General features: G+C 45.6%; 1 protein-coding gene across 1 annotated transcript in view; it reads left to right on the top strand.

Moving 5' to 3' along the window:
* Positions 1-304: 304 nt before the first annotated feature.
* Positions 305-17346, top strand: part of PRADC1 (protease associated domain containing 1) — a 36995-nt gene continuing 19953 nt past the window's right edge. Inside the window, exon 1 of the mRNA XM_063457543.1 lies at positions 305-432. Within this exon, the coding sequence (XP_063313613.1) occupies positions 366-432 (67 nt within the window). The 5' untranslated portion in view covers positions 305-365. The remainder of the gene's footprint in view (positions 433-17346) is intronic.

The following is a 17346-nucleotide window of genomic DNA, read 5'->3' as shown; positions in this document are numbered from 1 at the left end:
TGAAGCATCCAGAGCCATCTTGGTGTGTCCTGGTGACAGCCGCTATATCGCACACCGGTTAGTGAATAAACCCTATAGCCTACTTTAATATAACTCCTGTACCTGGTGATCGCCTCGCAGCATGCTGGGATTTGTAGTTCAGAGCAGCCGTATAACCCGGAGTATGAGGAGATTACCTGGTTAGTGGGATACTCGGTCAGAGTGCGCTGCTATTACATGCAGTTCGGTATGTGGGAGTGATTGACAGCTCTCTCCTCCAATCCCATGCTCTCACAGCCCAGCAGCGGGCCATTCCGGGGGCGGGGCTTCGTGCTGGGCCTCATTGAGCAGCTGGTGGTCCTGATGGTGGCAGAGCTCAGAGAGCCATGGTTGGCAGAGTGTGGAGGGGCTGCCTGCTGACTGTGCTGCTCCTGCTCCCTCTGCTGGTCAGGGGTAGGTATGAGCTCCCCCCCCCCACATGCTGGTCAGGGGTAGGTATGAGCCCCCCTCCCTCCCTCCATGCTGGTCAGGGGTAGGTATGAGCCCCCCTCCCTCCATGCTGGTCAGGGGTAGGTATGAGCCCCCCTCCCTCCCTCCATGCTGGTCAGGGGTAGGTATGAGCCCCCCTCCCTCCATGCTGGTCAGGGCCAGGTATGACCCCCCCCCCCTCTCTCTCCATGCTGGTCAGGGGTAGGTATGAGCCCCCCTCCCTCCATGCTGGTCAGGGGTAGGTATGACCCCCCCCCCCACCCACATGCTGGTCAGGGGTAGGTATGAGCCCCCCTCTCTCCCTCCAGGGGTAGGTATGAGCCCCCCTCCCTCCATGCTAGTCAGGGGTAGGTATGAGCCCCCCTCCCTCCATGCTGGTCAGGGGTAGGTATTGATACCGGAGAAACTGACGGAAGCGAAGCACAGAGAGATGGACACAGGTTTCTTCAGGAAGGAAGAGATTCTTTATTGGATCACCGATCGGGACTCAGAGGGACTAACGTCACCAAAATACAACAAGTTCTGAGCCCCGGACAATAGTGCAGGCTCCTTATGTGGTGGAATCTCGGTAAAAATAAATTTAGTAGGCCGAGATTACCACGTGGCATGTGTACGTGCATATGCTGACGTATCGATCAGTTGGTTGCACGAGGCAAGATACGATCAGTAGTGTACGGAGCATGTGCAAGAATACAGGATGTAGTATTCCCCCTCCTCCATTGTGCTGGACAAGCCATGCGGTCAAGCAGGAAGTTAATTCTTATTTGTATTGATTGGTCAAGAGAATGTGCGGGTGGAGCTTAATAAGGGAGGAGTTATGTGCCTATATAAGGAGCCTGCACTATTGTCCGGGGCTCAGAACTTGTGGTATTTTGGTGACGCTAGTCCCTCTGAGTCCCGATCGGTGATCCAATAAAGAATCTCTTCCTTCCTGAAGAAACCTGTGTCCATCTCTCTGTGCTTCGCTTCCGTCAGTTTCTCCGGTATCATTTGGTGCATTGGCCGGGAAGCTCATCGTTCAACGGTAGCTGAGAGGCAGAGGCGTGAGACGGTCTATCTTTGCCCACGTTCTCTACGGCTGCACCCCTGAACTTCTGCGTGGACCTCCCTTCGTCTCGGCGCCACTGGTCTGTTGTCCAGGAGATCATCGGCCTCTACGTGAGAAGTGCTGGGGTGTCCCCGTCGATGAGTGTGAACTCAGGTTCAGGAACGAGGAGGTAAGACAACTGCTGTTTTAGACGGCAGACCCACTAGGGGTATACCGATTGTGCGGTAGGCCCAAAGGGGTTTAAATCTGTGTATCTGCCCCCTCTGTCGGAGGGAAGGAGCGAAGGCGCACCGCTCGATCGAACGCTCTTTAGTCAGACCGTTTGATTTTGTTAGTCAGGCGGGGCTCTGGTGTAAATAGCCCTAGCCGGACACCGGTGTCTTGTCTAGACTAGCGTTCTAGGGTGTATATTTTGTTCGCTAGGTCGGAGGGACCGGGAGACTAAGCGGCGTCTGTGTAAATTCGGTTCGCTAGCTCTCAACCTATCTGGGCTAAGTGGGAAGGCGTGTAAATTTGGAACCCACTAGACTTTTGATAGTTATCGACTAAGAGGCGTCTGTGTAAATTCGGTCCTCTAGCTCGCTATATGTGGTGCTTGGGCAGTGTGGCTAACCAAAACGTATGTAGATTGTTTTTAGGTAGTCCATCAAGGTACTGGCCAATAGTTTAGTTGGGAATTGTAAATGTGATAAAGATTGTTTAGTAATGTGTATATCTTGTTAGATAGCGCGAGCTCAGCCGTCTAGCGAGAGTGTTAATAGTGTGTTGCTGTATTATAGTGCACGGTACCATAACCCTGTATATTTACTGATACTGTATATAAGTACTAATCACTGTCGTCCATTGCATGTTTAACACCATAACCACTAATAATTGTATTGTGACCTTAACTTGTGCTTTGACCTATGCTAACCGTACTGTAACCGCTATTTGTAAAAGACGATGTTACTGGGGTGTGTTATAGACGGGTAATTCGTATATAGAGAATTATAGCGTGGGTGACTGTATAGTTACGCCAAAGGGCATAATATTGATTATTTAGTGACTGGTGTAACAGCTGTGTGTGTACGGGAATTCCCTGAGTGTTTATTGTGTTATTGTATACGTTTCACTTGGTAACTGTACCACGTGGTGCTGTTGCCAGAGGAAACGGGTGTGACTGTTGAATAGTACGCGTGTATAGTATTCGTTGTCGACGACGTTCCATTGTTAAGTATGGGTGCGTCGCAGTCAACGATTCCGGATCCCTTAGGTTGTATGGTGAAGAATTTTAAAAAGGGATTCAAAACTTGTGATTTTGGGGTTAAAATGTCTCCTGTACGTTTGGTCACTTTGTGTACTAGGGAGTGGCCTACTTTGGTTGCGGCATGGCCGCCACGTGGCAGTTTGGATCCAACTCTGGTACAGCGCTTACACGTGGCTGTATCGGGTAGGCCTGAACTTTACGGCCAGTTTCCTTATATTGATTGTTGGAGACAGGCCGTAAATGACTCGCCAAAATGGCTCCAGACATGCCACGAGGAGCAATGTCGCCTCATGGTAGCTAGGACTTGTTTGTCCACTAGGACTGGTGTTAGGCCCATTTTGGACACGCCCCCTGAGTCCGAGATCCCTTTGCCGCCCCCTTACTTTCCGTTAAGAGGAAGTGACGCAAATGCAGGAAGTCCTGCAACCCTCCCCTCATTACCCCCATCCACTTCCGCTTCCTCCTCCAGTACAGGATCCACCCCTCCTCGTACTAAATCTCCCCTTCCGGAATCAGAACCAACCCCCATTAAAAACGAATATCCTGATTTGGCGCCACTTCAGACTTCCGGTCAAGCTTCATCTAGCTCGGCTCGAAGTGTTTTATTTACAACCTTTTCCCAAAACCAAGCTCCCACATCCCCATACCCTATTTCTCCCCGACTGGAACCTATGACTGACGCCCCTCCACGTAGCCCCATACAGACCCGACAGTTGACCGGTGCCCAACAATTAAAACACTATCAGATGCCTCTTCGTCTGAATCCTGGGCCAGCCTATATCGATGCCGCAGGCCAAATGGCACATGCTGACCCAGTCTTTGTATATGTCCCATTCACGACAACCGATCTCTTAAATTGGAAGACCCACAATTCCTCGTATACTGAGAAACCACAAGCTATGACTGATCTGTTCACCTCAATAGTACAGACACATAACCCGACATGGGCTGATTGCCAGCAGTTATTAATGACTTTGTTTAACAATGAGGAAAGGACAAGAATTAATCAAGCGGCCATTAAAGCACTAGAGGATAAAGCCCGTACTTTAAACCAAGCCAATCCATCAGCATGGGCCGCAACACATTATCCCAACACCGATCCCGATTGGAATGTAAATGGTGCTGATATGGTTCAACTCAGAGCCTATAGAGACGCTATAATTGCTGGCATGAAAGCCGGAGGAAAGAAAGCCATTAATATGTCGAAGACAGTTGAGGTGATTCAGAAAAGTGATGAAGCGCCCAGTGTCTTTTATGACCGATTATTGGAGGCATACCGCTTGTATACCCCCTTTAATCCGGAAGACGCAGACAATTCCCGAATGGTGAACTCCGCCTTTGTCAGCCAAGCTTATGGAGATATTAAGCGCAAGCTACAAAAGTTAGAAGGGTTTGCAGGTATGTCCATCACCCAACTAATGGAGGTAGCGAATAAGGTATACATGAATAGGGAAACAGAAAGTAAGAAAGAGGAAGAGCGCAAGATGCGTAGAAAGGCAGACATGCTAGCGGTAGCGATCGCAGGCGTAGATAGACGGGGCCCAGATAGAGGCGATAGTAGATGGAATGAGGAACCTCTAAGTAGAAATCAGTGCGCATACTGTAGGGAAGAAGGGCATTGGAGAAATGAGTGTCCTCGAAGAAAACAGTGTGAGAGAGACAGACCTAGGATAGGTTATGGAAACTTTAGAGGCAGAGCGAGAGGTAGAGGAGGCCCCGGAGGGAGTAATGGTAATAGAGGGAGCAATGGGAACAGAGGAAGTGTTAGGGAAGATAGATATATCCCAGCAGCGCAAAGGTCCCGCGATAGAGAAGGCAGGGACTTTGTAGGATTGGCTGACACGGTCATGGAGGACTATTGATACCGACCGGGCTCCATCCCCCTTGGTCGAGCGGAGCCTATGGTCGATGTATCAATAGGGGGAAAAAGGAGTGCGTTCATGATCGACACTGGTGCTGAACATTCAGTGGTGACTAATCTAGTTGCTCCTCCATCTGGAAGGACTATTACTGTAATAGGAGCAACTGGAAGAAGTGCTGAAAAACCGGTTCTTAAAAGTCGACTCTGTACATTGGGAGGCCACGTAGTAAAACATCAATTCCTTTATATGCCTGAATGTCCAGTCCAATTGCTGGGACGTGATATGCTATCAAAATTACAAGCGCAGATTACGTTCCTACCAAATGGAACAACATCCTTAAAGTTTAATGGACCTTCAGGTATCATGACATTATCCGTACCAAAGGAAGAAGAGTGGCGACTTTATACAGCGTTGACTAGCCAAAACCCTAGGAGTGATGAGTCATTATTCAACATACCAGGAGTTTGGGCAGAGAACAACCCACCAGGACTGGCCCGCAATATTCCACCTATAAAAATTGAACTAAAACTTGGGGTTTATCCAGTGAGCCTAAGACAATACCACATCCCGCAGAAGGCTAAGAAGAACATCCAATCCTATCTGGATAAGTTCATACGGTATGGTATCCTAAAATTCTGTACTTCCCCCTGGAACACCCCATTGCTGCCTGTTCAAAAGCCCGTTACAGTTGAGTATCGACCTGTGCAGGACTTGAGAGCAGTCAATGATGCGGTTGTTAGTATACATCCAGTTGTACCCAATCCATATAACCTGCTTGCTTTAATTCCGGGCGGGGCTACTTACTTTACAGTCTTAGACCTCAAAGATGCCTTCTTTTGCCTCCGAATTGCCGCAGAAAGTCAATGTATTTTCGCTTTCCAATGGGAGAACGCTGTAACGGGCTCAAAACGCCAAATGACTTGGACAAGACTGCCCCAAGGGTTTAAAAATTCACCTACCCTATTTGGTTCAGCTCTAAGTCAAGATCTACTGGATTTCGAGTCCATCCCAGGAGAGTGTGTATTGTTACAATATGTAGATGACTTGTTGATAGCAGCAGTTACAAAAGAAATCTGTCAGCAAGCAACGCACGATCTACTACACATTCTCTGGAAGGCAGGATACAAGGTGTCTAGGAAGAAGGCTCAGTTGTGTTTGCCAACTGTCAAATATCTGGGATTCCATATCTCTGAAGGTCAAAGAATTATGGGGCCAGAGAGAAAAGAAGCTGTGTGCCAAATACCGATACCCAAGAATAGAAGACAAGTGCGAGAATTCTTGGGGGCAGCAGGCTTCTGTAGGATATGGATTCCCAGCTACGCGATACTGGCAAAACCTCTGTACGCAGCTATCAAAGGTACAGAGCACGACCCCTTCTTATGGACCCAAGAACAGCAAACGGCATTTGAAGATGTGAAGAAGGCTTTGATGAGTGCCCCAGCATTAGGTCTACCTGATCACACACGACCATTCTACCTGTATGTACATGAGCAAAGAAGAATGGCTGTGGGAGTATTGACACAGTACTTGGGATCATGGCAAAGACCTGTTGCCTACATGTCTAAGCAATTGGATGCAGTGGCCAGCGGACTTCCACCTTGTCTAAGAGCCGTAGCTGCAGCCGCCCTGCTAGTAGCTGAAGCCGATAAACTCACTCTGGGTCAAGAACTTTATGTACGAGTCCCACATGCAGTACAGACGTTGTTGGATTACAAAGGAAATCATTGGTTTAGTAACAGCCGTATGACCAGGTATCAAGCAATGTTGTGTGAAAACCCCAGAGTGCATTTAGAGACTGTAAACACCTTAAATCCAGCTACCCTTTTGCCACAACCTACTGAAAGTCAACATGATTGTTTGGAAGTAATGGATGAAGTATTTTCAAGTAGTCCAGATCTTCGTGATTTTCCCATCCAGAACCCCGATGTTCAATATTATACCGACGGCAGTAGTTATGTGAAAGAAGGGATCCGCTATGCAGGATATGCAGTAACAACAATAGACAAGGTGATAGAAGCTCGGCCACTGGCAAAAGGAACATCAGCACAAAAGGCAGAATTGATAGCACTGACACGAGCGTTACAATTGGCTGAAGGTTTAAGAGTGAACATCTACACGGACTCCAAATATGCGTTTTTAACCACTCATGCCCACGGAGCTTTGTATAAAGAAAGAGGACTACTGAATTCAGAAGGCAAAGAAATCAAGTATGCAGCTGAAATCCTACAACTATTGGAAGCAGTGTGGGAGCCGAAAGAAGTCGGTATCATACATTGTCGAGCGCATCTGAGAGGAGATGGTGATGTAACCAAGGGAAATCGGATGGCAGACAGTGCAGCCAAGCGTGCTGCTGAATCAGGAAGACAGGAGTATGTGGGGCATATAGCTGCTCTTATACCAACTCCACTGTCCCAATGGACTCCAGTTTATACAGCTCAAGAAGAGGAGTGGTTAAAGACTGAACCAGGAAAGTATTTGGAGAACAAGTGGTATCAGCTAGAAGATGGAAGAATAGTCATACCAGCATCACTAGCGGTAGAAATTGTCCAAAATTATCACAACGGGACACATTCTGGGAGAGACAGCACTGAAGAATCTCTCAGAAAACATTTCTACATACCAAGATTGTCCAACTTGACTCAGGCCATTGTACGAAGATGTGTAACGTGTGCTAAAAATAATGCAAGACAAGGACCAGTAAAGCCACCAGGAGTCCAGTTTATGGGGGGACTCCCCATGTCCGATTTACAAATTGACTTTACAGTGATGCCTAAATCGGGTGGACATCGTTACCTGCTGGTAATTGTGTGCACCTATTCAGGCTGGGTAGAAGCATGTCCTACTCGTACAGAGAAAGCAGGAGAAGTTGTGAGATTCCTGCTACGAGAAATAATACCCCGATATGGACTACCCTGTTCTATAGGATCGGACAATGGTCCAGCTTTTGTTCATCAGTGCCTACAACAACTGACTCATATGCTTGGTATAAAGTGGAGGCTTCATACAGCATATAGACCCCAGAGTTCTGGTAAGGTAGAGAGAATGAATAGAACTATTAAGAACCAGTTGGCTAAAATGTGTCAGGAAACCCAACTTAAGTGGAACGTTCTCTTACCCATAGCTTTATTGCGAATCCGCAGTACCCCTACCAGAAGGATGGGCCTCTCTCCTTTTGAAATCATGTATGGACGACCACCTCCCGTACTTGGTAACTTAAGGGGGGACTTGAGTCAGTTGGGAGAAGGAATTACCCGGCAGCAGGTTGTAGAGTTGGGTAAGACTATGGAGGAGGTACAGAAATGGGTACAAGATAGATTACCTGTGAATATTTATCCCCCTGTTCATAGTTATCATCCAGGAGATCAAGTGTGGATTAAAGAGTGGAATAATGTACCGTTAGGGCCCAAGTGGAGAGGTCCTTATGTTGTTCTTTTGTCTACCCCATCAGCGATAAAAGTAGCCGAAGTGACTCCGTGGATACATCACTCCAGGGTTAAACCAGCAGCAGTCGATTCTTGGCAAGTTACAGCAGATCCAGAGAATCCCTGCAAGATCCGGTTAAAACGCACTACTCAGTCGGAGTAACGAGGAACTATTGTGGATTACAAATTTTATTGTTACAGGGATTTGGTGAAGTGAGTGTTTTTAGACGGCCATAATAAAGCCTGTTCGCTCACCGACATATAGTGTATAAGCCAGGGAAAGTCTCGAAGGGACTCCTGTGAAGACGAGCAGAACTCCATTCCCTGCAGCCCTTACATCCTGGAAGCTGAGGTGCCTTCGCACGGACGAAGACTGAGGATGACGGCGAAAGATGTGTTGATGATAGTGTTTATTTATGTGTGTTTTTATATTCAGGAAGGTAGAGGTACCGACACTCCTAGCTGTGAGGTATGCATTAAGACTACAAGAACAGGTAACCATATTTCCCAAACCCTAATTTGGCATTCACAATACGAGTGTAAATGAGATGTATCGAGATGTAGATACTTAAATATAGACTATAGTGTGTGCCATTTAGGGGTAGGAGAACCTAAGTGCTTCAGTCCGGAGTATCAACCTCGTACAATTTGGTTGACTCTCGGGAATGGAGATCCTCAGGGGACCCTAATTAATAAGACGGTGTTAGAATCCGTACATTCTTCGGGTGTTCTGCTATTTGATGCGTGTAAAGCGATATCGAGTGGTAGAAAGCCGTGGAATGTATGTGGGGATCTTAGATGGGAGAGGACGTATGGGTCTAATGATAAATATATTTGTCCCAGTAGTAAAAATAAATATGTGAGTCCTAGATGCCCAAATAAAGACTATAACTTTTGCCCATATTGGTCTTGTGTGGGGTGGGCGACTTGGGGACAGACAGTAGACAAAGACATGATAGTGACTAAGTTGCCTACCAGCCCATATTGTAAGTCTATGGAATGTAATCCCATCCATATACTTATAAATAACCCCGATAAGTTCTTAGACAAATATGGCAATTTATTTGGGTTCCAGATATACGGGACGGGTTTAGATCCTGGGACATTATTGTTTATAGGGATAGAGACTGATACGGTATCCTCCCAAACTCATCAAGTATACCATTCCTTTTATGAAGAGATGAGCATAGATAATAAGATCCCCCATAATGCTAAAAACCTGTTTATTGATTTAGCCGAAAGTATTGCCGGTAGTCTTAATGTTACCAACTGCTATGTGTGTGGAGGTACTAACATGGGAGACCAATGGCCTTGGGAAGCAAAGGAGGTAATGTCCGGTTCTGAGGCAGTTGACCAATTAATATCTACACAAGCCGATTATCATATGAGTGTTAGAGGTAAATCTGAGTGGAGATTAAAGACCTCCATCATAGGTTATGTTTGCATAGCAAGGAAAGGAATAATGTATAATACTTCTGTAGGAGAATTAACTTGTCTAGGGCAAAAAGCTTATGATGATGATACAAAGAATACAACTTGGTGGTCGGCTTCAAATGTCTCAGAACCATCTAACCCGTTTGCTAGATACGCCAATTTAAAGGATGTGTGGTTTGATTTATCCATCACATCTACCTGGAGAGCCCCAGCAAATTTGTACTGGATCTGTGGTAAGAAAGCCTATTCGGAGTTGCCACAGGACTGGGAAGGGGCATGTGTGTTGGGTATGCTCAAACCATCCTTCTTCTTGTTACCGATTGAAACAGGTGAGACTTTAGGTGTTAAAGTGTATGATGTGAATCATAGGAAGAAAAGGGGACCCATAGAGATAGGCGCCTGGGAAGATGATGAATGGCCTCCCCAGCGTATCATAGATTATTATGGGCCAGCCACGTGGGCAGAGGATGGTACCTTTGGTTATAGAACCCCTATTTATATGCTCAACCGTATTATAAGATTACAGGCGGTGGTTGAGATTATTACTAACGAAACATCACAAGCGCTCAATCTTCTAGCGAAGCATAATACCAGGATGAGGACAGCAGTCTACCAAAATAGATTAGCCTTGGATTACCTTTTGGCAGTAGAGGGAGGTGTATGTGGGAAGTTTAACCTGAGCAATTGCTGTCTTCAAATAGATGACGAAGGGCAAGCAATAGCTGAGCTTACTAGCCATATGGTTAAACTAGCGCATGTGCCTACTCAGGTATGGAAAGGGTATAATCCAAGTAGTTGGTTTGGTAGCTGGTATGAGTGGTTTGGAGGGCTTAAGGCAGTGGTAGGTGGGGTCCTACTGATTTTAATGTTGTGTCTACTCCTGCCGTGTCTTATACCCTTAGTAGTTAGGTCTGTGCAAAGCCTGATAGAAAATATAGCAGAGAGGAAGGCTGCTGCACAGATAATGGCGATTTATAAGTATAAGGCTCTAGATCAGGGAGAACCAATGCAGGAAGATGAGTGTTGAAGATTCACATCATAGATAAGTCTGGTCTGGTTCAAGGTAACTTGCGGTGTATGCAAACCAAGGTTAAGTGATGCCTCAAGTAATTGTGAAATATCAAGAGGCATCAAAGGGGGGAATGTGGTGGAATCTCGGTAAAAATAAATTTAGTAGGCCGAGATTACCACGTGGCATGTGTACGTGCATATGCTGACGTATCGATCAGTTGGTTGCACGAGGCAAGATACGATCAGTAGTGTACGGAGCATGTGCAAGAATACAGGATGTAGTATTCCCCCTCCTCCATTGTGCTGGACAAGCCATGCGGTCAAGCAGGAAGTTAATTCTTATTTGTATTGATTGGTCAAGAGAATGTGCGGGTGGAGCTTAATAAGGAAGGAGTTATGTGCCTATATAAGTAGCCTGCACTATTGTCCGGGGCTCAGAACTTGTGGTATTTTGGTGACGCTAGTCCCTCTGAGTCCCGATCGGTGATCCAATAAAGAATCTCTTCCTTCCTGAAGAAACCTGTGTCCATCTCTCTGTGCTTCGCTTCCGTCAGTTTCTCCGGTATCACTTATATAGGCACATAACTCCTCCCATATTAAGCTCCACCCGCACATTCTCTTGACCAATCAATACAAATAAGAATTAACTTCCTGCTTGACCGCATGGCTTGTCCAGCACAATGGAGGAGGGGAATACTACATCCTGTATTCTTGCACATGCTCCGTACACTACTGATCGTATCTTGCCTCGTGCAACCAACTGATCGATACGTCAGCATATGCACGTACACATGCCACGTGGTAATCTCGGCCTACTAAATTTATTTTTACCGAGATTCCACCACATTCCCCCCTTTTGATGCCTCTTGATATTTCACAATTACTTGAGGCATCACTTAACCTTAGTTTGCATACACCGCAAGTTACCCTGAACCAGACCAGACTTAACTTATGATGTGAATCTTCAACACTCATCTTCCTGCATTGGTTCTCCCTGATCTAGAGCCTCATATTTATAAATTGCCATTATCTGTGCAGCAGCCTTCCTCTCTGCTATATTTTCTATCAGGCTTTGCACAGACCTAACTACTAAGGGTATAAGACACGGCAGGAGTAGACACAACATTAAAATCAGTAGGACTCCACCTACCACTGCCTTAAGCCCTCCAAACCACTCATACCAGCTACCAAACCAACTACTTGGATTGTACCCTTTCCATACCTGAGTAGGCACATGCGCTAGTTTAACCATATGGCTAGTAAGCTCAGCTATTGCTTGCCCTTCGTCATCTATTTAAAGACAGCAATTGCTCAGGTTAAACTTCCCACATACACCTCCCTCTACTGCCAAAAGGTAATCCAAGGCTAATCTATTTTGGTAGACTGCTGTCCTCATCCTGGTATTATGCTTCGCTAGAAGATTGAGCGCTTGTGATGTCTCGTTAGTAATAATCTCAACCACCGCCTGTAATCTTATAATACGGTTGAGCATATAAATAGGGGTTCTATAACCAAAGGTACCATCTTCTGCCCACGTGGCTGGCCCATAATAATCTATAATACGCTGGGGAGGCCATTCATTATCTTCCCAGGCACCTATCTCTATGGGTCCCCTTTTCTTCCTATGATTCACATCATACACTTTAACACCTAAAGTCTCACCTGTTTCAATCGGTAACAAGAAGAAGGATGGTTTGAGCATACCCAACACACATGCCCCTTCCCAGTCCTGTGGCAACTCCGAATAGGCTTTCTTACCACAGATCCAGTACAAATTTGCTGGGGCTCTCCAGGTAGATGTGATGGATAAATCAAACCACACATCCTTTAGATTGGCGTATCTAGCAAACGGGTTAGATGGTTCTGAGACATTTGAAGCCGACCACCAAGTTGTATTCTTTGTATCATCATCATAAGCTTTTTGCCCTAGACAAGTTAATTCTCCTACAGAAGTATTATACATTATTCCTTTCCTTGCTATGCAAACATAACCTATAATGGAGGTCTTTAATCTCCACTCAGATTTACCTCTAACGCTCATATGATAATCGGCTTGTGTAGATATTAGTTGGTCAACTGCCTCAGAACCGGACATTACCTCCTTTGCTTCCCAAGGCCATTGGTCTCCCATGTTAGTACCTCCACACACATAGCAGTTGGTAACATTAAGACTTCCGGCAATACTTTCAGCTAAATCAATGAACAGGTTTTTAGCATTATGGGGGATCTTATTATCTATACTCATCTCTTCATAAAAGGAATGGTATACTTGATGAGTTTGGGAGGATACCGTATCAGTCTCTATCCCTATAAACAATACTGTCCCAGGATCTAAACCCGTCCCGTATATTTGAAACCCAAATAAATTGCCATACTTGTCTAAGAACTTGTCGGGGTTATTTATAAGTATATGGACTGGATTGCATTCCATAGACTTACAATATGGGCTGGTAGGCAACTTAGTCACTATCATGTCCTTGTCTACTGTCTGTCCCCAAGTTGCCCACCCCACACAAGACCAATATGGGCAAAAGTTATAGTCTCTATTTGGGCATCTAGGACTCACATATTTATTTTTACTACTGGGACAAATATATTTATCATTAGACCCATACGTCCTCTCCCATCTAAGATCCCCACATACATTCCACGGCTTTCTACCACTTGATATCGCTTTACACGCATCAAATAGCAGAACACCCGAAGAATGTACGGATTCTAACACCGTCTTATTAATTAGGGTCCCCTGAGGATCTCCATTCCTGAGAGTCAACCAAATTGTACGAGGTTGATACTCCGGACTGAAGCACTTAGGTTCTCCTACTCCTAAATGGCACACACTATATTCTATATTTAGGTATCTACATCTCGATACATCTCCTTTACACTCGTATTGTGAATGCCAAATTAGGGTTTGGGAAATATGGTTACCTGTTCTTGTAGTCTTAATGCATACCTCACAGCTAGGAGTGTCGGTACCTTCCTGAATATAAAAATACACATAAATAAACATTATCATCAACACATCTTTCGCCGTCATCCTCAGTCTTCGTCCGTGCAAAGGCACCTCAGCTTCCAGGATGTAAGGGCTGCAGGGAATGGAGTTCTGCTCGTCTTCACAGGAGTCCCTTCGAGACTTTCCCTGGCTTATATACTATACGTCGGTGGGCGGACAGGCTTTATTATGGCCTTCTCACTCACGCACCAAATCCCTAAAATAATAAAATTTTGTAATCCACACAAGTTCCTCGTTACTCCGACTGAGTCGTGCGTTTTAACCGGATCTTGCAGGGATTCTCTGGATCTGCTGTAACTTGCCAAGAATCGACTGCTGCTGGTTTAACCCTGGAGTGATGTATCCACGGAGTCACTTCGGCTACTTTTATCGCTGTAGGGGTAGACAAAAGAACAACATAAGGACCTCTCCACTTGGGCCCTAACGGTACATTATTCCACTCTTTAATCCACACTTGATCTCCTGGATGGTAACTATGAACTGGGGGATAAATATTCACAGGTAATCTATCTTGTACCCATTTCTGTACCTCCTCCATGGTCTTACCCAACTCTACAACCTGCTGCCGGGTAATTCCTTCTCCCAACTGACTCAAGTCCCCCCTTAAGTTACCAAGTACGGGAGGTGGTCGCCCATACATGATTTCAAAAGGAGAGAGGCCCATCCTTCTGGTAGGGGTACTGCGGATTCGCAATAAAGCTATGGGTAAGAGAACGTTCCATTTAAGTTGGGTTTCCTGACACATTTTAGTCAACTGATTCTTAATAGTTCTATTCATTCTCTCTACCTTACCAGAACTCTGGGGTCTATATGCCGTATGAAGCCTCCACTTTATACCAAGCATATGAGTCAGTTGTTGTAAGCACTGATGAACAAAAGCTGGACCATTGTCCGATCCTATAGAACAGGGTAGTCCATATCGGGGTATTATTTCTCGTAGCAGGAATCTCACAACTTCTCCTGCTTTCTCTGTACGACTAGGACATGCTTCTACCCAGCCTGAATAGGTGCACACAATTACCAGCAGGTAACGATGTCCACCCGATTTAGGCATCACTGTAAAGTCAATTTGTAAATCGGACATGGGGAGTCCCCCCATAAACTGGACTCCTGGTGGCTTTACTGGTCCTTGTCTTGCATTATTTTTAGCACACGTTACACATCTTCGTACAATGGCCTGAGTCAAGTTGGACAATCTTGGTATGTAGAAATGTTTTCCGAGAGATTCTTCTGTGCTGTCTCTCCCAGAATGTGTCCCGTTGTGATAATTTTGGACAATTTCTACCGCTAGTGATGCTGGAATGACTATTCTTCCATCTTCTAGCTGATACCATTTGTTCTCCAAATACTTTCCTGGTTCAGTCTTTAACCACTCCTCTTCTTGAGCTGTATAAACTGGAGTCCATTGAGACAGTGGAGTTGGTATAAGAGCAGCTATATGCCCCACATATTCCTGTCTTCCTGATTCAGCAGCACGCTTAGCTGCACTATCTGCCATCCGATTTCCTTTGGTTACATCACCATCTCCTCTCAGATGCGCTCGACAATGTATGATACCGACTTCTTTCGGCTCCCACACTGCTTCCAATAGTTGTAGGATTTCAGCTGCGCACTTGATTTCTTTGCCTTCTGAATTCAGTAGTCCTCTTTTTTTATACAAAGCTCCGTGGGCATGAGTGGTTAAAAACGCATATTTGGAGTCCGTGTAGATGTTCACTCTTAAACCTTCAGCCAATTGTAACGCTCGTGTCAGTGCTATCAATTCTGCCTTTTGTGCTGATGTTCCTTTCGCCAGTGGCCGAGCTTCTATCACCTTGTCTATTGTTGTTACTGCATATCCTGCATAGCGGATCCCTTCTTTCACATAACTACTGCCGTCGGTGTAATATTGAACATCGGGGTTCTGGATGGGAAAATCACGAAGATCTGGTCTACTTGAAAATACTTCATCCATTACTTCCAAACAATCATGTTGACTTTCAGTAGGTTGTGGCAAAAGGGTAGCTGGATTTAAGGTGTTTACAGTCTCTAAATGCACTCTTGGGTTTTCACACAACATTGCTTGATACTTAGTCATACGGCTGTTACTAAACCAATGATTTCCTTTGTAATCCAACAACGTCTGTACTGCATGTGGGACTCGTACATAAAGTTCTTGACCCAGAGTGAGTTTATCGGCTTCAGCTACTAGCAGGGCGGCTGCAGCTACGGCTCTTAGACAAGGTGGAAGTCCGCTGGCCACTGCATCCAATTGCTTAGACATGTAGGCAACAGGTCTTTGCCATGATCCCAAGTACTGTGTCAATACTCCCACAGCCATTCTTCTTTGCTCATGTACATACAGGTAGAATGGTCGTGTGTGATCAGGTAGACCTAATGCTGGGGCACTCATCAAAGCCTTCTTCACATCTTCAAATGCCGTTTGCTGTTCTTGAGTCCATAAGAAGGGGTCGTGCTCTGTACCTTTGATAGCTGCATACAGAGGTTTTGCCAGTATCGCGTAGCTGGGAATCCATATCCTACAGAAGCCTGCTGCCCCCAAGAATTCTCGCACTTGTCTTCTATTCTTGGGTATCGGTATTTGGCACACAGCTTCTTTTCTCTCTGGCCCCATAATTCTTTGACCTTCAGAGATATGGAATCCCAGATATTTGACAGTTGGCAAACACAACTGAGCCTTCTTTCTAGACACCTTGTATCCTGCCTTCCAGAGAATGTGTAGTAGATCGTGCGTTGCTTGCTGACAGATTTCTTTTGTAACTGCTGCTATCAACAAGTCATCTACATACTGTAACAATACACACTCTCCTGGGATGGACTCGAAATCCAGTAGATCTTGACTTAGAGCTGAACCAAATAGGGTAGGTGAATTTTTAAACCCTTGGGGCAGTCTTGTCCAGGTCATTTGGCGTTTTGAGCCCGTTACAGCGTTCTCCCATTGGAAAGCGAAAATACATTGACTTTCTGCGGCAATTCGGAGGCAAAAGAAGGCATCTTTGAGGTCTAAGACTGTAAAGTAAGTAGCCCCGCCCGGAATTAAAGCAAGCAGGTTATATGGATTGGGTACAACTGGATGTATACTAACAACCGCATCATTGACTGCTCTCAAGTCCTGCACAGGTCGATACTCATCTGTGCCGGGCTTTTGAACAGGCAGCAATGGGGTGTTCCAGGGGGAAGTACAGAATTTTAGGATACCATACCGTATGAACTTATCCAGATAAGATTGGATGTTCTTCTTAGCCTTCTGCGGGATGTGGTATTGTCTTAGGCTCACTGGATGAACCCCAAGTTTTAGTTCAATTTTAATAGGTGGAATATTGCGGGCCAGTCCTGGTGGGTTGTTCTCTGCCCAAACTCCTGGTATGTTGAATAAGGACTCATCACTCCTAGGGTTTTGGCTAGTCAACGCTGTAAAAAGTCGCCACTCTTCTTCCTTTGGTACGGATAATGTCATGATACCTGAAGGTCCATTAAAATGTTGTTCCATTTGGTAGGAACGTAATCTGCGCTTGTAATTTAGATAGCATATCACGTCCCAGCAAGACTGGACATTCAGGCATATAAAGGAATTGATGTTTTACTACGTGGCCTCCCAATGTACAGAGTCGACTTTTAAGAACCGGTTTTTCAGCACTTCTTCCAGTTGCTCCTATTACAGTAATAGTCCTTCCAGATGGAGGAGCAACTAGATTAGTCACCACTGAATGTTCAGCACCAGTGTCGATCATGAACGCACTCCTTTTTCCCCCTATTGATACATCGACCATAGGCTCCGCTCGACCAAGGGGGATGGAGCCCGGTCGGTATCAATAGTCCTCCATGACCGTGTCAGCCAA

This window comes from Pelobates fuscus, chromosome 6 (assembly GCF_036172605.1).
Source record: "Pelobates fuscus isolate aPelFus1 chromosome 6, aPelFus1.pri, whole genome shotgun sequence".
Taxonomy (NCBI): Eukaryota; Metazoa; Chordata; class Amphibia; order Anura; family Pelobatidae; genus Pelobates; species Pelobates fuscus.
This window is presented reverse-complemented; position numbering and strand designations above follow the sequence as displayed.